General features: G+C 35.5%; 2 protein-coding genes and 1 long non-coding RNA gene across 4 annotated transcripts; 1 reads left to right on the top strand and 2 right to left on the bottom strand.

Moving 5' to 3' along the window:
• Positions 1-1,714: 1,714 nt before the first annotated feature.
• LOC107045623 (ribosome biogenesis protein WDR12 homolog) lies at positions 1,715-7,477 on the bottom strand (the record flags this gene model as incomplete). The annotated part of the gene is given in 3 exon segments (XM_015267946.1): positions 1,715-2,329; positions 6,436-6,743; positions 7,308-7,477. Coding segments are annotated over 3 exon segments (991 nt in total), but the record flags the coding sequence as incomplete, so codon positions are not given.
• Positions 7,478-12,730: 5,253 nt separating this feature from the next.
• LOC107045624 (ribosome biogenesis protein WDR12 homolog) lies at positions 12,731-18,497 on the top strand. Of its 2 annotated transcripts, XM_015267948.2 has the most exons (3): positions 12,731-12,900; positions 13,465-13,772; positions 18,185-18,497. In XM_015267948.2, the coding sequence occupies exons 1-3, from the start codon at positions 12,833-12,835 to the stop codon at positions 18,193-18,195; spliced, it is 387 nt and encodes a 128-aa protein (XP_015123434.1). In that variant the 5' UTR covers positions 12,731-12,832; the 3' UTR covers positions 18,196-18,497. The 2 variants fall into 2 exon arrangements, with proteins under 2 accessions (XP_015123434.1, XP_015123433.1); XM_015267947.2 differs by lacking the exon at positions 18,185-18,497 and having other exon boundaries at positions 13,465-14,730.
• LOC107045626 lies at positions 13,398-18,391 on the bottom strand. Its single transcript, XR_001461466.2, has 3 exons — positions 18,269-18,391; positions 18,073-18,136; positions 13,398-13,751 (listed from the first exon to the last, which is right to left on the bottom strand). It is a non-coding gene; the product is annotated as an uncharacterized LOC107045626 (long non-coding RNA).
• Positions 18,498-19,021: the final 524 nt, after the last annotated feature.

The following is a 19,021-nucleotide window of genomic DNA, read 5'->3' as shown; positions in this document are numbered from 1 at the left end:
AAAAAGAAAGCCAAGTTAGCAATGTCGAATAAACGAACGTAGTGCACAGTCACATTTCTATGAGAAAAATAGTTTCAAATCGAATAAGGATTTTAAAAAAATTCTTCATGAAATAAAAAATTACTAGAAAGAGAACTAACGTTTTTGGCGCGGAGTTTTTCAACTCACTGTCTAGTATCAATCTAATCCACCATCTTTTGATCCGCGCCAAGGATATTGGTTCTCCTAGTAACTAAGTTTTTTATTTTATGAAGAATTTTTTAAAAATCCTTATTCGATTTCAAACTATTTTTCTCATAGAAATCTGATTGTGCAGTATGTTCGGTCATTCGACATTGCTGATTTGGCTTTCTGTTTCATTTCTTTGTATTTTTCAAAAATTTCTACTTCCCAGTAAGAACCAAACCAAACATTTTCTTAGCGCTGAAATATTTTTGTAAGCAAAAACATTTGTTTTTGTTTTTTTAGGTAATTCCTTTTGAATGCCAATTCTTAACGGACGACTACTCTGAGTTTTAAAAGTAGCGGGCTATTGGAATGAGATTTCTCCTATATTGAAGATCGATTATACATGTCTAGAAACGAATAATTAGTGCAAACAAATTAATTGTTTACTGTTCGTTTGCTCCGCAAACGCTTCAAATATTGAAAATAGTCCAGGGCTTTCAATTCTTGAGGTGTAGAGGTTTATTTTCAAAATTTTTGAAAAAATGTGTGCAATAATAATTACGCGTTAGTTTTTTAAAATTTGACTCCAACACAACAAATTTTTTTTTTTCTAAAAAATTGCACCATTAATGAAAAATTCATCCATGTTAGTCCCGTATACACTTTTAGGTCCAATGAATTTTATCATTGGACTTTATGTTTTTGGGGTCCCTGAACACGAATATGTTAATCGTTTTGGCGACATGTGGTTAGTTTTGTTTATTTATAACAATTTGTAACAATTGTTTATAACGCGATTTCGTGGAAACGGCTCGAGTTAGGCAACAAAATTTCCAACAAAAAATGTTCCTCGTCTAAAAATACATATATTTTGTCTTATTATTTCTATTCCTCTCATAGTTATCTCATAGTTATAGCAATAGTTGGAAATAAACGCAAATAGATGAAATAAAAAATGTTTTCTTATTAAAAAATACATAATTGTTGTCTTATAACATTTTTCTCTAACTTCAACGGTTAACGAAATAATTTGATGGAAACGAGTAAAAATAGCCCCAATTGCCATCTACTGTGATATAAAATCCAGGTTATCTTGGACGCAAAAACGGTTAACATATTCGTGTTCAGAGATCCACAAACATAAAGTCCAATAATAAAATTCAATGGACCTAGAAGTGTTATATCGGATATTCGGGGATCTTATATAGCAACGTTTAAGCAGTACTCGCCGTCTTTTCGTTCAAATATTGCCATCAATAATCGGAGAAGAGGAAAAAGTTCACAATGAAAATTATTCATCAGTAAACGGTCTAAAAGCTGCATCCCTTCACGATTTGACAAATTGAAAAATTGACCAAGGTAACTTCAATTTCATATCGCGTGTGCGGAGAAACGAGCAATAAGCAATTAATTTTTCTGCACTAATTATCCGTTTTTAGACATATATATAGTCGATCTTGAATGCATGAAAAATCTCACTCCAATCGCCCGCCACTTTAGAAACTCATAGTAGTCTCCCCTCAACACAAAAGAATGAATTACTCACCATTAGAACGAGGATCATAAATCCTAACATGTCTGTCAGCAGAGGCTGTGACAAGAACTCTCCCAATTCTCGAAAAATCAACATCAAAGAAACTCTTATTGCCCACAATTTCATGTTTCATTCCTCCTAGTTCTGCATCCCAAACTTTAATAGTATGATCCCAAGAAGAGCTAATAAGCTCGTTCCTATCCACCCAAACCGTTCCAGATATCGCCTCTTTGTGTCCCTTCATTGTCCTCTTAGGGACCCTCGTCTTCCCTTTATCAACCTTTGCCTTTTTCTTTTCAGGTTCATCGGATTCATTCTCAGACGTTCCCCAGACCTTCAGCATGTTATCCCAAGCTCCAGTTGCCATGTGTTCAGCATCTGTGCTCACACCAACTGATTCAAGGCCTTGTTCGTGGCCCCTGCAGACGTGAACACATTCCACAGAGTTGGTGTGAATATTCCATTGCCAAATTATTGCCGTTTGGTCCTGTGAAGCACTTACGAACATCCCGAGCTCATCTGTCAGGGAAATCCAGGCCACCGATTTTACCGCTGCTGTATGACCGGGAATTGTTAGCTTGTGGTTTCCTTTGGCTGTCCAAATGTGCAGAGTATTGTCGTAGCAACCTGGGAGCGGGGAAAAAACGAGATAATTCGTTATGAACCAATTAGAAGTGAATGAGGTGAATAATAAAATTTCGCACAGATTTGTCAGTGAATATTTTTTTTGAGAAATAGTGAGTTGAGAAAGTAAATTTCCCAAGTCTGTTTAGGGCGTAAATTAAATTTTCTACAAGGAACGGTTCTCGAGGCATACTTTAATGCCGACCCACAATGTTCTTGACAAAATGGTCTATTAATTATTGACACATCTCATGTTTCACATTAAGACCTTGTTCCCCGAAAGGGTAATCTCCACATTCTAATTACACGATTTACCTACTGAATTTTACTAATGTGTGATGTACCATCCCAATTACACGTTGTATAATCTCACTTTCACATGGTACAATTCAAACTTGCAAATGTCTAATTTATTGCACGCAACTCGACATGTAGTTTAAGTATGTGCAATTAAAAAGAAACAGGGGGCAGCGGGCATATGATAGTGAGCATGTCACGGAGTGATGTTTTAATCCTTTGTTCGCTATTAATAAATTGATGGTATGCTTCCGAATGGCGCCAGCATAAGAAATTTTTTTTCACTCTCGGATATTTCTTTCCATTTTTGCATTTTGTACCTTTTTCACTCCCCCCGCCAGCAAACTCTTTCCAACCTTCTGTATCCCATTTTCTAAAGATTTGGGGAAAACCTAAGTTTATGGAAAACCTGGCCAGATAAAGTCGTTCTTTCCGAGACCCCTAAATTACTTTCCGAAATTACTTTCAAATGCTGATTTGTATAATTACTCTTTATTCCAATTTGTAGTTCTTTTTTCATGATGTTCACTGACTTTTTTTAAATTCCATTTTTTGTTCACTTTTTTATTCGAACTTTTTTCCCTTTTTCCTAACCGTTTCGATATTGCGAGTATTACTTTAGGAGATATTCAAGAAAATAGATTTAGAGACCCAATTGAATATCTCCTAAACTAACCATCCGATTTAGCTCATTTTCAATATGAAACATTCTGGCGCGAAAAGGAAATTTCATACCAAATTTTCAGTTTACATGTCGATTTTTCCAAAAGTTAGAGTGCTAACAGGGATTGCATGAACGGGTATGCATATTTTGATGTATGGAAATAACAGACATCGAGACAAATATTTTGAAAAAAAATTGAAATCTGTTGAGTAGTTTTTGAGATATTTGCGAATAATGATTTAGAAACAAATGGTGAATTCTCAAAAACGGCTGCATCGATTGGGCTGAAATCGAGCACAGAGTTAGTTCTCATTAATACCTATAATCAGATAAAATTTCAAATTTTTTGGAATCATTTCAGTCCTTTAATTCTTCAATTTTCTAAAAATTGACCACCAGGTGTCAAACTTTATATTTTTACGTTTCAGACCATTCTACATCATTTCCGAGGAAAATTAGAGAATCTAAAAATAGAACGATTTCAATGCTTCCACTCGAATGCAAAAATTCCGTGAAATCCCGGAAATTTGAATTCGAACAAGTGGAGTCTGTTTTTCTTGAATTCCACACGCTCAAATTATACCGGTTTGTTTGTTGTTGTACGCCACCAATTCGACATTTATAAGTTTGAAGTATACAATGTGAAATCCAGATTGCACAATGCATGATAGGGTTGGAACATTTCAATTTAGCAAATTCAATCAAGGGACGCAGTTGCGTCCCGTCCCCAAGAACGGGTGCGCAACTGCCTGTTATATTTGCATATTCGCAGCACAATTTGAATTATACTTTTTCCATATAACGTTACTATGAGCCATCCATTGCAATTTTTATGACACTTTTTCATGCTAAAATGAATGAAATATGATGATCTAAAGAATTTTGATGTGCGTCTTTTCTTCATTTTTCTCATCGTAAGACGTTCAAGGCAAATTTTAGTGGGAACGTTGATACCATTAATTTCTACCTCGCGATCTCGTGAGGTGTTGGGAGTTGGATATGTTGGATGACGTCAGTCCGACATTCAAAAGGGATTGGTGAATCGGACCCGCGTTTCGATGCCACTCGACATAAACACCGGCGTCTTCTGTCAATTACACGGAATGATTCTCGTTCAATTAACAAAAATGTGTACCAAATAACCATTCTCCCAGGAAAGTGATGGGTGATAGTGGTGAAAAATTGTAAATATATTCATCGAGACCATGATTTTGATTAACATTAATTCACGTTCGTGGGATAAGTTGTACTAAAACAAAAATCTAACCTCTCAACTAAAAATCCCTCTGCTATGATATTTCATGTGAAATTAAAAAAAAGAAAATAACAATTTCTAACAACAAAAGGCCATAATCGAGACTGAGTTCTTGAATTTAACACAAGTTGTAAGATTGAAAATATACATTGATGAGATGGGTGCAATGAGTAAAAAAATCGTTTAGAGGGAGAAAAACGATTGTCGTTTTATGGCCTAAAATTATTCTCCAGCTTACGAAAAATTGTAAAGTGGGTAAAATCTCCACAAAAATTGGAAACAAGTTTTTTGCATAACAAAATTCTGCAAAAAAAAGTTGAATCCTTATTCGCTTTACAGTGATTTGTGAGATCGAAAGGTGTATTCACAAAAATGTACGAAATTTTCTAAAAAAGCAAAAAAAAATAGTAAAACAAAATCGTCAAGAACGGGTGTTATTCCGTTTACAAACATAAAAAATGTAGAAGACACTGTCTTGTTTTTACAAAAATATGTGAAATCTCCCAAAAAAACAAAANTAAAAAAAAAAACACTCGACAAGAACGGATGCGTCAGTTGGTCTGTTTACAAAATTGATGAAATCGGGCAAAAGCTGTAGTGCCAAGTACAGATTAATAAAGCCTAAATATTATGACACAACTCATATAAAACTGAAGAAATAATGAAAATCATGAAAATGATATTCAAAATTTGAGATGATAAAAATTTCAAGTCAACCTACTTGGCTCGCGATTAAAGCTACATAAAATCTCGCCAAGTAGGTTGACTTGGAATTTTTATCATCTCAAATTTTGAATATCATTTTCATGATTTACATTATTTCTTTAGTTTTATATGAGTTGTGTCATAATATTTAGGCTTTATTAATCTGTACTTGGCACTACAGCTTTTGCCCGATTTCATCAATTTTGTAAACAGACCAACTGACGCATCCGTTCTTGTCGAGTGTTTTTTTTTTTACAAAAGACCTTTTGTTTTTTTTGGGTAAGTATATCGTGTAATTAGACTAGGAGAATTACAATTTCTGTACAGGTCTCAATGCGATACTTTGCGCGTCTTAAAAAATGACACGTCTGAAGTTAAGTGTGGTTTAATTTAGGCCTTTTTTTGATGACTTTCCCTCCATTTCTCCAAGAATATCTACAAAGCTAAGGGGAGTGGTAATTATTTAATTAATTAATTACTATCGAAAATGTTTGCAAAATCACCTACATGTCTCATCAGTATTTTAACCCTAAATGTTAGTTCACAAATATTTTCAGAAAAAAAGGAGATTAATTCACGAAAAAAAAATTCAATTTTTTTTGTTAATAAGAGATATCTAGACGTTTCTATGAACTGCGAAATAATAGAATTGCACTATTCGACTGTTACTTTATACAGTCGACACGGTATTCAACTGATAATTTTTGATAATTCCACTGCTAATTTTTCATGTTGATATATATATGGCCGATTCTCCCCAATATCGTCCTGGTTTTCAGGGTCAAATTTGGGATTGGGCTAAATTTTTAGCCTCGTAACTCTGTTAATAGTGGAGAATCTTCAGATGGAAGTTTTTTTCTATTTCCTTTTCAAGTAAATCTGACGGCTACAGTTACAATTTTACAAAAAATATTACATAAGATTACTTAAGATCACTTTTTTCCTCGAAATTATGCGTAAATTTATTGTTCCACCACATCGAATTGAAAATAAATTTCTTCCTTCGAAAGAACATGTTTTTTCACGCATTTACCTAAAATTTTAAATTTTACTCGTGCTTCGCACTCGTGATTGGTTAATCTTAAAAACTTGACTCCTTCGTTTGTTTGTAACGAACCTATTGGGAAATACCTAACAATTTTAAAGCTCTTGTGGTACTATATACGATAATTTGGGTGTTACGACAACCTGTCAATATCCATTTTTCAGCTACTGCCACTGAGGCTACCCAGTCGTCGTGGAGGAGGCAGTTCTGGGGCTCTGGGGGTGGGTGTTTCTCTAGGTATTCGATGAGGATAACGTCCTCGGTGGAGAGACCACGGTCGCTTATATGAGTTGAGAGGGGCGAGCGAAGAAACTCGGAGGAAACGAGAAAGTCGAAGGAGATTGAAGCGGAGAGATTGACGGTTTCTCGAAGGAGAGTGTTCAAGAGCGTGTTTAAGTCCTCTGGAGTGATGGGAGCAGGAACTGAGAGAGGATAGTCTGGAACTGCATAGCTGGAATGTTAATAATAATGTGTAGTTTTAACGGTTTACAAGAATTTTTTCGATCAGCATCTATTTAATTTTCATAGGAAATTCGATAAATACAAAAGTTATTGTGAAAATTTGGATTCTGTATAAGTTCAGGGGTGATGAGAGTAAAATGGGCCGGTTTTAATCATCAATAACTCAACATCTACTACGTAAAATTCAATTTTGTTTTCTTCCATTCTGCAGCTATTGTTTGGGCTGTAAAATAAGATCTGATTTATTCTGATCGGAAAATTTCGTCAGGACATATTGATGATTTAAGAAAATCCATTTTTCCTCACCATCTCCTACGATACTTTTCTTCAAAGATTATTTTTAAGTTTCAAGCATTGAAAAGACTATTCACTCCATAAAACAGAAAAAATCTACTGATAATTTGAAGTTTTGCAATCAAATCTAGAAAAGACTAGAATGAAGCGTTGATAATAAGTGGAAGTGAATTAAATTCCGGAACGAGTCCCGAGGATTCTCAAAAATAGGCGAGTTTATAACCTCGCAATTAAATAAAACGTCAAATTCTTTACTTACCATTCCTGCTTAGTGATGAATCTGATCTGCAACTGTGGCACATCGCTACTAGTACTGGTTCCAGCCATTCTGTGTCGAAATCTTCGAATAATTATCAACAAATAACTAATGCACTCTCAACATTCCTGCCAATTCCTGCCTAGAGTAAGAAACCATGGGAACACGCGGTTCTTTCTTTGGTCCTGTATATATACTTAGAGAGATTGCCAGCAGAGGACTCTGACAATAGAAACGTCAAGTTGTTTTCCATATATTATCTGCAAGGGGTAATACGGGAAAAATTCCAAATTTATCGACGCTTTAGTTAAGGTGTTTCATCTGAAAAGTAAAAATCTCTCTATGTTATGGAAAATCGACCTCTGGTGATAAAAATTTGGTACTCGAAATTAAGACACCGAAATTAAGACATAAGGAAAAATTGTCAAACGGAACATTGTCAAATGAGAATGCGAAGGGGGCGCCATCCGGTAGTGACGCCACGGAGTATGATTTTTGGGGTAAAGAAGAGTTTTCAAGTTCGAATTGTATAGATAAATTCAAAATAATATTTAGTTTAAGATTATCAATTAGGGAGATATCTCAAGCACATTGAATTATACGGTATCATAGGGGCAAAATGGATATTTTCTGACCTAATTCCATTTTTTAGGGGTAAAATGGGTCTTTTCTGTACTCCTACGATTACATGGGGGCAAAATGGGTTTTTTGTGTACTCCTACGATTTAATGGGGGTAAAATGGGTATTTACTGACCACATACGATTTCATGGGGGCAAAATGGGTATTTACTGACCTCATACGATTTCATGGGGAAAAATGGGTTTTTCGTGAACTCATACGATTTCTTAGGGGTTAAATAGGTATTCTGCGAACTTTTACGATTTCATGGGGGCTAAATGGGTATTTTCTGACCCCATAAGATTTCATTGGGGCAAAATGGGTATTCTGTGAACTTTTACGATTTCATTGGGGTAAAATGGGTATTTTCTGACCTCGTACGATTTCATAGGGGCAAAATTTGTTTTTCGTGAACTCATACGATTTCATGGGGGTAAAATGGATTGCGTATAGAATTTATATAGGATTTTCGCATATGATATTCGGATATTTTGATACGGATATTTTGAATACAAATTATTTCTATACGATTTCTATAGGTTTGATCCTATGCGACACACTGCCTCATGTATATAAATAGTTCCTATGGAGATGCACCATTTCTCTACGTTTTTCTCTGGAGTGTTTACATATCTTTCGGACGAAAACAAAAAATTACGTCAGGATTTATATATAGAAATACATCGTATAGAAAATATTCCTACACAAATATCCGATCATTATGTACGTAAATTCTATAGGGTTTTATACGCAATCCGTAAAGAAAATTTTCATATAATTAATAAGTTAATAAGATGAAGGTATTTATAAATAGATAATTACAGCTGATAAAGAACTTCTGTATGAAGTGTGGAGACTCCTAATTAGACAACATCTAATCGAAGGAAACCATGAGGGAGAAGTAGTCTACCTGGCAATAATAGACGATAAAGTACATGTACCTCCAGACGAAGGAACTGGATATATCCATATCCGTTACATATATGTAACGGGCGAGACATCAGGCATATGTGTAAATAGGCGAGCATACTATACACATTAGAAATGCGCAATATTAAGACGTCAAATTACTTGAGAAATATTTAAATCAATATTTCGCAAGCATAAAAGACTCGAGTGGGTTTGGAGGAGGTCTTATGTTTAGATTTTCTGAAGAGCACATTCATTCTGAATTCGATTTGTTTATGTTTAGCAAGTCGAGTTTGGGATTTCGGACCTGAATAAAAAAATGTAACCAGATACAATAATCCTAAATTTTCGGTTTCTTTAAATTAGATAAGAGAGATTTCTTAGAGGATCAATGAAGATGTCTAACTGTGTTAGAATCTGCATTGTTGGCTGAACAAAAGCCAATGTATCTACTAGGTTACGGTTCGAAGAGTCAAGTGTCAAGAACAGCTGTGATCGAGAATGGGTCAAGTGAGATGAGTGAAGATTTGGTAAATACAGAGGCGAGGGCCACAGGCGAATCCCAGTCAAGCGAATTGACTGGAGGCGAGACGAAGAGTGGCGAGTTGAATAGCGGCGAGTTAAATGGCGGCGAGAAAAGTGGAGGCGAAATAACCACAGGTAATATTGATGTTGACAAAACTCACCAAATCAAACTGAAATCCAAGATTACAGCAGATAATAAAGTAAATATTAAATTGAAATTGGTAAATTCTAATCTAGACGATGAATTAGTTGAGCCTAACGGCAACAAGACTATCAAAACAGTCTCTGTAGACACAGTTGGCTGAGTTGAAGAGCATGGTGAAAAGCTATGTAGCTCAAATATAACTTCAACAAAAGCACTGTATGAAGGTTAACAGAGAATAGAAACCAAGTGAGACTGTATGCTGAGGCGAGAGCACAAGACAAAAGGGAAGTACAGGAGCTGTTGAGTGCATTGGACAAAAAGCACAATGACAAAATTGGAGGAGTGATCTCAGATGAGCATACAAATCAAGAACGTCAAATTAGTTCAATAGTCAATAAACAGATCAATGAAATTAATCAGACAAAGTCAAGTCAAGTAAACAATCTAAATCCTTTGAGTCAATTAGCTGGCGAGGTAACCAATAAGTTACAAATTGAATTGCTTAACAAGGGAATGAGTTTCAAAAGATATTACAAAATGGACAGTAAAATGAAGTATGAACACTTCTATGATTATTTCTCGTCAGAAATTAAAACTAATAAACTTTTACACATCATTAATGATAGCATTCTGGTTACTGTGGACGAGGAAACTCTTGCAGAATAGAAGCACAAAGTTAGAGAAATTCTGATCAATCATTTGGACAGAAGTTATCACCCTAAAGTTGTCAAATTACAAGATCCAAAAGAAATATTGAAGAAACTGAAAGAATTGAAAATGGCTGAGTTTAATATAACTTCACACTCGGTGAGACAAGATCTCTATAATATGAGATACNTATTAGAAGAAGAAGCTACTATGAAAAGTGAGCTCTCAGATTCTGATATTAAAACTGCTAATTTTGCACAGCACAAGGGGCCAAGGTGTTTTGCTTGTCAGGCATATGGACACAAGGGACCAGACTATCCCAATAAAGGGAAAGGATACTTGTGCTACAGATGCAACCAGTTTGGGAATCACAAGGCGAGAGATTGCCTAAATGTACCCCACAATGACAATACACCAAGTGGCTCAGGATACTCTAAACAGACTCCAAGGTACAATTCTAATTCAAAAAATAATTATCGAAATAATTATCAAGATCAATATAGAAGTAACAATAGAGGAACGAAAAGACCAATGAGAGGTGAGACATATGGTCCAAGTAAAGACCAATGAGAGGTAAGACATATGGTCCAAGTAAAGNTTTAACTCGCCGCTATTCAACTCGCCACTCTTCGTCTCGCCTCCAGTCAATTCGCTTGACTGGGATTCGCCTGTGGCCCTCGCCTCTGTATTTACCAAATCTTCACTCATCTCACTTGACCCATTCTCGATCACAGCTGTTCTTGACACTTGACTCTTCGAACCGTAACCTAGTAGATACATTGGCTTTTGTTCAGCCAACAATGCAGATTCTAACACAGTTAGACATCTTCATTGATCCTCTAAGAAATCTCTCTTATCTAATTTAAAGAAACCGAAAATTTAGGATTATTGTATCTGGTTACATTTTTTTATTCAGGTCCGAAATCCCAAACTCGACTTGCTAAACATAAACAAATCGAATTCAGAATGAATGTGCTCTTCAGAAAATCTAAACATAAGACCTCCTCCAAACCCACTCGAGTCTTTTATGCTTGCGAAATATTGATTTAAATATTTCTCAAGTAATTTGACGTCTTAATATTGCGCATTTCTAATGTGTATAGTATGCTCGCCTATTTACACATATGCCTGATGTCTCGCCCGTTACATATATGTAACGGATATGGATATATCCAGTTCCTTCGTCTGGAGGTACATGTACTTTATCGTCTATTATTGCCAGGTAGACTACTTCTCCCTCATGGTTTCCTTCGATTAGATGTTGTCTAATTAGGAGTCTCCACACTTCATACAGAAGTTCTTTATCAGCTGTAATTATCTATTTATAAATACCTTCATCTTATTAACTTATTAATTATATGAAAATTTTCTTTACGGATTGCGTATAAAACCCTATAGAATTTACGTACATAATGATCGGATATTTGTGTAGGAATATTTTCTATACGATGTATTTCTATATATAAATCCTGACGTAATTTTTTGTTTTCGTCCGAAAGATATGTAAACACTCCAGAGAAAAACGTAGAGAAATGGTGCATCTCCATAGGAACTATTTATATACATGAGGCAGTGTGTCGCATAGGATCAAACCTATAGAAATCGTATAGAAATAATTTGTATTCAAAATATCCGTATCAAAATATCCGAATATCATATGCGAAAATCCTATATAAATTCTATACGCAATCCATTTTACCCCCATGAAATCGTATGAGTTCACGAAAAACAAATTTTGCCCCTATGAAATCGTACGAGGTCAGAAAATACCCATTTTACCCCAATGAAATCGTAAAAGTTCACAGAATACCCATTTTGCCCCAATGAAATCTTATGGGGTCAGAAAATACCCATTTAGCCCCCATGAAATCGTAAAAGTTCGCAGAATACCTATTTAACCCCTAAGAAATCGTATGAGTTCACGAAAAACCCATTTTTCCCCATGAAATCGTATGAGGTCAGTAAATACCCATTTTGCCCCCATGAAATCGTATGTGGTCAGTAAATACCCATTTTACCCCCATTAAATCGTAGGAGTACACAAAAAACCCATTTTGCCCCCATGTAATCGTAGGAGTACAGAAAAGACCCATTTTACCCCTAAAAAATGGAATTAGGTCAGAAAATATCCATTTTGCCCCTATGATACCGTATAATTCAATGTGCTTGAGATATCTCCCTAATTGATAATCTTAAACTAAATATTATTTTGAATTTATCTATACAATTCGAACTTGAAAACTCTTCTTTACCCCAAAAATCATACTCCGTGGCGTCACTACCGGATGGCGCCCCCTTCGCATTCTCATTTGACAATGTTCCGTTTGACAATTTTTCCTTATGTCTTAATTTCGGTGTCTTAATTTCGAGTACCAAATTTTTATCACCAGAGGTCGATTTTCCATAACATAGAGAGATTTTTACTTTTCAGATGAAACACCTTAACTAAAGCGTCGATAAATTTGGAATTTTTCCCGTATTACCCCTTGCAGATAATATATGGAAAACAACTTGACGTTTCTATTGTCAGAGTCCTCTGCTGGCAATCTCTCTAAGTATATATACAGGACCAAAGAAAGAACCGCGTGTTCCCATGGTTTCTTACTCTAGGCAGGAATTGGCAGGAATGTTGAGAGTGCATTAGTTATTTGTTGATAATTATTCGAAGATTTCGACACAGAATGGCTGGAACCAGTACTAGTAGCGATGTGCCACAGTTGCAGATCAGATTCATCACTAAGCAGGAATGGTAAGTAAAGAATTTGACGTTTTATTTAATTGCGAGGTTATAAACTCGCCTATTTTTGAGAATCCTCGGGACTCGTTCCGGAATTTAATTCACTTCCACTTATTATCAACGCTTCATTCTAGTCTTTTCTAGATTTGATTGCAAAACTTCAAATTATCAGTAGATTTTTTCTGTTTTATGGAGTGAATAGTCTTTTCAATGCTTGAAACTTAAAAATAATCTTTGAAGAAAAGTATCGTAGGAGATGGTGAGGAAAAATGGATTTTCTTAAATCATCAATATGTCCTGACGAAATTTTCCGATCAGAATAAATCAGATCTTATTTTACAGCCCAAACAATAGCTGCAGAATGGAAGAAAACAAAATTGAATTTTACGTAGTAGATGTTGAGTTATTGATGATTAAAACCGGCCCATTTTACTCTCATCACCCCTGAACTTATACAGAATCCAAATTTTCACAATAACTTTTGTATTTATCGAATTTCCTATGAAAATTAAATAGATGCTGATCGAAAAAATTCTTGTAAACCGTTAAAACTACACATTATTATTAACATTCCAGCTATGCAGTTCCAGACTATCCTCTCTCAGTTCCTGCTCCCATCACTCCAGAGGACTTAAACACGCTCTTGAACACTCTCCTTCGAGAAACCGTCAATCTCTCCGCTTCAATCTCCTTCGACTTTCTCGTTTCCTCCGAGTTTCTTCGCTCGCCCCTCTCAACTCATATAAGCGACCGTGGTCTCTCCACCGAGGACGTTATCCTCATCGAATACCTAGAGAAACACCCACCCCCAGAGCCCCAGAACTGCCTCCTCCACGACGACTGGGTAGCCTCAGTGGCAGTAGCTGAAAAATGGATATTGACAGGTTGTCGTAACACCCAAATTATCGTATATAGTACCACAAGAGCTTTAAAATTGTTAGGTATTTCCCAATAGGTTCGTTACAAACAAACGAAGGAGTCAAGTTTTTAAGATTAACCAATCACGAGTGCGAAGCACGAGTAAAATTTAAAATTTTAGGTAAATGCGTGAAAAAACATGTTCTTTCGAAGGAAGAAATTTATTTTCAATTCGATGTGGTGGAACAATAAATTTACGCATAATTTCGAGGAAAAAAGTGATCTTAAGTAATCTTATGTAATATTTTTTGTAAAATTGTAACTGTAGCCGTCAGATTTACTTGAAAAGGAAATAGAAAAAAACTTCCATCTGAAGATTCTCCACTATTAACAGAGTTACGAGGCTAAAAATTTAGCCCAATCCCAAATTTGACCCTGAAAACCAGGACGATATTGGGGAGAATCGGCCATATATATATCAACATGAAAAATTAGCAGTGGAATTATCAAAAATTATCAGTTGAATACCGTGTCGACTGTATAAAGTAACAGTCGAATAGTGCAATTCTATTATTTCGCAGTTCATAGAAACGTCTAGATATCTCTTATTAACAAAAAAAATTGAATTTTTTTTTCGTGAATTAATCTCCTTTTTTTCTGAAAATATTTGTGAACTAACATTTAGGGTTAAAATACTGATGAGACATGTAGGTGATTTTGCAAACATTTTCGATAGTAATTAATTAATTAAATAATTACCACTCCCCTTAGCTTTGTAGATATTTTATGCAGATAGTCAACAAACAAATGGAAATAAGTTTCTGACAGACTTTCTGGCAGATTCAGGCGCGACCGAGCAGTTAACAAATTCTAGGATTATATTTAAAATATTCAATGAATTAGATTGTTGAGTAATTAGGTGTGCGAATAAAAATGAGTCAGCGGACTTAGAAACGGAGGGAGCAGGAAAAATAGAAATTGAACTGGCGAGTGGTAAATTACTAGAAATTGACAAAGTTATTTTTGCAGAAGCTCTTAAAGCAAATCTACTATCATTAAGGAAATTCGCCGAAATGGCATTAGCAATCTCCTTAGATGACAAGAAAATTGATATAGTTGATCCATTGTCGAATGAACTTTTCATCTCGGGAATTTATAGAAAACCTTACTGGATAATCGATTTAGAAATAGTAAAGTCAAACTCTATCAGTGAGAATTCTTTCAAGCAAATAAACAGGCGAATAGTAGCAAATGTTGCTGATATCACTGGGGGTGAGAATGAGGTGAAAAGATATCTTACCAGAAGTGTCACAGCAAATTTACAGAATGAAACAAGTGAGAAAACAGACGAAATTGATAAGAGTAATGAGGAAGAAAATGAAATTGAAGAAAAGGCAAAGGAAGAAAAGCAAAATGAAAAAGCGAGTGAAAACTTGAAAAAATAATTACTAAAGAAAAGATTCCCTATGAACAATCAAATTTTGATTACACCATTTGGGACAGGAAATTGCAAGATGTTGATGAATTACCATGGGATGATTCAGTAGAAGTTTTTCCAAAACTTTCAATTGATAAAGATAGCTATTTGAAGAATCAGAATGTCATGTTGTGGCATTGTAGATTTGGACATGCCTCAACGAGTTACCTCAAGGCATTACAAAAGAAATTCCCAGATAATAAAGAATTAAATGCAGTAAAATTTGATGATGAATTCATTAGAGATTGTGAGATGTGCTTAACGTCTAAATTTCATAAATGGTCATTCCCAATGTGATGGGGCCATTACTCCAATTTCTCATCCTAAGGGATACAGATTTATTTCTGTGTTCATCGATGACTTCTCAAGATTCGCTATGGCTTATCCAATGAAGGCGAAAAGTGAATCAGGACGTTGTCTTGAGATGTTCATCAGAAGTGCGCGTAATTTACTGGGTTATGACGCGAAAGTGTGTTATCTTAGATCAGATCAGGGAACAGTATACAGGCGGGCATACAGTTGAAGTTCTTAAGGGTCTAGGGGCGGAATTACAGTTAGCTTCCCCTGATACACCTGAACACAATGGTGTCGCTGAGAGATTTAATCAAACTATCCAGAAAAAGGTGAGATGTTATATGTTTGACTCGAGACTGCCAAAGGGCATGTGGGATCTGGGCTTAACTGCTGCAGTTTACGCTTACAATAGGACTCCACATAAATCAAACAATATGATAACTCCTTTAGAAAGATTCGCTCCTGATCACAGCTTTGATATTAATCAAATCAAAAGATTCGGTAGTTTAAGTTATGTAAAAATTGCTAGAAATGCTGGCCCAAAGTTTGGACCTCGAGGTATAGGTATGGTCTTGGTTGGATATACTCCAACAGGGTATGAACTCTTAAAGCCAGAGCTAGGCAAATATTATGAAAGTAGACATGTTAAATTCAATGAAAAATTAGTGTATGGGGATAAATACAAGGGAAACGGTATCAAAGATTTCCCAGACTATGGAGAAATGGAGAATAAAGATGAATGGTTTGTTGAGTTCGAAAAGAATCGAGGTGAGGCCGAGGATTCTTCAAAACCGGAGGGAGAGATAAAACGCAAAAGAGGTAGACCAAGGAAAGAAGTTTCAGAACAAAACATTACCAAGAAAGTGAAGACAGTTGATATAAAAGATAAAACAATAAATGATAATAGCTTTTCAGAGTTGGAAATTGATGAGAACGTGAAAGGAAATGTTTTCTTCACTAGTCTTATCAGTAATATAGGCGAGATAGATTTAGCACAAAAGGAAGATGAAGCGTATCATGCACTTTTATCAAGCATAAATGAAGATCCCTCAAATTATCGAGAAGCTATAAATAGTAAAAATAAAGATTCTTGGTTAAATGCGGTTGATGAAGAATTGAACTCGTTAGAAAAGAATCAAGTATGGAAAATTGTTAAAAGACCTCTAAGTATGATGAATGGAAAAAGATTAAATGTCATTGATTCAAAATGGGTTTTTAAGTGTAAAAATGAGGCAAATCGAAAAATAAGATTCAAGGTGAAACTAGTAATCAGAGGTTTCAAGGATAAGAACATTTATGAATTAAGGGCAACTTATGCTCCAGTAGCTCGTTTACCTTTAGTGAGAATAGTTATATTAATTATAAACAAATAGAATCTAGAGGTGTGTCAGCTAGATGTTAAAACTGCTTTCTTCAATGGTGTGATAGATGAGGAAATTTACATGGAAATTCCAGAAGGAACTAAACATACTGAAAAAGATAGGCAAGAAAATGTGTGCAAATTACACATTTTGTTAGCACTTTATGGTCATCGTATCAGTCCCAAACGGTGGAATGTAAAATTCACTGAAGTAGTTTTGAGTATGGGTCTGCAGAACTCGGATTTAGAACCTTGTTTATTCACTTGACGAGATGAAGACAAGTTCTTGCTTCTGCTACTTTATGTAGATGATATGTTGGCAAGTAATGATAACGATAAATTGGCTGAAGTAAAGAGTAATCTATGTAGCGAATTTGAAATGACAGTCCTGGAAGAGCCCAAGGAATTCTTGAGCATGACTATTAGGCGGGACAGAGAAAATCCGATTATTAAATTAAGTCAGAAAAAATATATTCAAAAGATATTAAGTAGGTTTGGCTTTGATAAAGCACATCCACAATGTACATCAATGAATACTTCTCAAGTAGCTAATAATGAGAGAAAATTAAGAGAAACAGAATATGATAATGGGACTTTGGAAAGGACAGGAACAAAAGCAAACGTTCCTTATAGAGAGGCCGTAGGTAGTTTTTGTATTTGGCTGGTGCTACGAGACCAGACATTGCATATGCAGTCAATGTGATAAGCAGACATCAAGTAAATCCTAAAGAAAGTGATTGGGAAATGGTAAAAAGAATTTTTCGGTATCTGAGAGGTACTACGGGCTTGGGTCTGAGATATTCAGGCGAGACCAATGACATTCAGGGTTATTCTGATACGAGTTTTTCTGATTGTAAAGATTCAATCACAACTTATGGATTTGTGATTAGACTGTTTGGTGATACGATCATTTGGCGAACTCACAAACAAACTACAGTAGCACTTTCTACGTGTGAAGCTGAGTATGTTGCAATGAGCGAGGCGAGTCGAGAAATGATGTCGTTGCACAACTCTTTGAAACTGATACTGGTTGATCCCCCTGTTCCAATGGTCTTAAGGTGTGATAATAAATCTGCTATTATTAGTGCAGAAATAAATGGAGGAATGAAATTGAGACACATTGTAGAGAACAAATGACATTATGTAAAGGTATGTGTTAAAAAGAATTATATAAAAATCATTTGGATTGGCTCACGGGATCAGCTAGCTGATGTTTCACCAAACCATTGACGTTTGAAACACACAAGCGGTTGATGGACCTAATAATGAAAGTAAATATTTAAATTATTTTCTTTCTGTTTGTCTAGGAAATAACTAATTTGGCGAGACCTTCTTGGAGAGATAAAATTGGCGAGATGGAAAAACTAATGAGATTAAACTGACGAAATTACCTGGCGAGAATACTGAGGCGAGATAAAGTTACCGAATAAGAAACTTTGTGATGAACGAGAATATATTACCAGGAGAGAAGAAGACTGGAGAGGACTCAAGGATACTGTCTATGGCGGGAGGGAGTGCTGAATGTGGCGCCCTCCGCCAGTCTCCTTGTTACCGACAGTGTGGCTGACTGTGTCGCCACGGCGCCGTTGCGCTTCTGAGATATACTCGTACTATGTACCACTTGTGCCTCGACCGTTGTCGCGTTACGTTGGTGAATAAAACTTAATTATATTTACGATAATAAAACTGTGTTTAATCGTTATTGCAATCCTAAATAACCCTTTACGACATTAACGGCTATAATTATGGAAATCACATATGAAACTCACCACTTACTCCTGTATCATACATTTTTACTCAATGGATAACGTAACTCCATTGTCAAATTGAAATAAGGAGAATATAATAGTTTTGATACCACTTAAATTGATGAACATGTCAGATCGCTAGGTATATATAAGTTAATGCTTTCGTCGACTCTTTTTCGAAAAAACTTCTCCACCCTGGTGATCCAGGAGCCACGGTACTTGCGTGGCTGTTGCGTGGCTAATAGGATTGTCATTTTCTGGAGCTAAAAAGGGGGAAATGATATCTGAAAACACAATAAACGTGGATAGACGAATTATTAGTTTATATTTGCACTGTTTATAACATTGTTTTCTATCAATTGATTGAAATTAATGTGAGTGTATATAATGATAAAA

This window comes from Diachasma alloeum, unplaced genomic scaffold (genome assembly GCF_001412515.2).
Source record: "Diachasma alloeum isolate Michigan unplaced genomic scaffold, Dall2.0 Dall_scaffold_01029, whole genome shotgun sequence".
NCBI lineage: Eukaryota > Metazoa > Arthropoda > Insecta > Hymenoptera > Braconidae > Diachasma > Diachasma alloeum.
This window is presented reverse-complemented; position numbering and strand designations above follow the sequence as displayed.

Bases quoted from the DNA above. Each gene is read 5' to 3' on its own strand.
- LOC107045624 (XM_015267947.2), top strand. From the start codon at position 12,833: ATGGCTGGAACCAGTACTAGTAGCGATGTGCCACAGTTGCAGATCAGA. The intron at 12,901-13,464 runs GTAAGTAAAGAA...TTAACATTCCAG, and splicing joins TTCATCACTAAGCAGGAATG to CTATGCAGTTCCAGACTATC.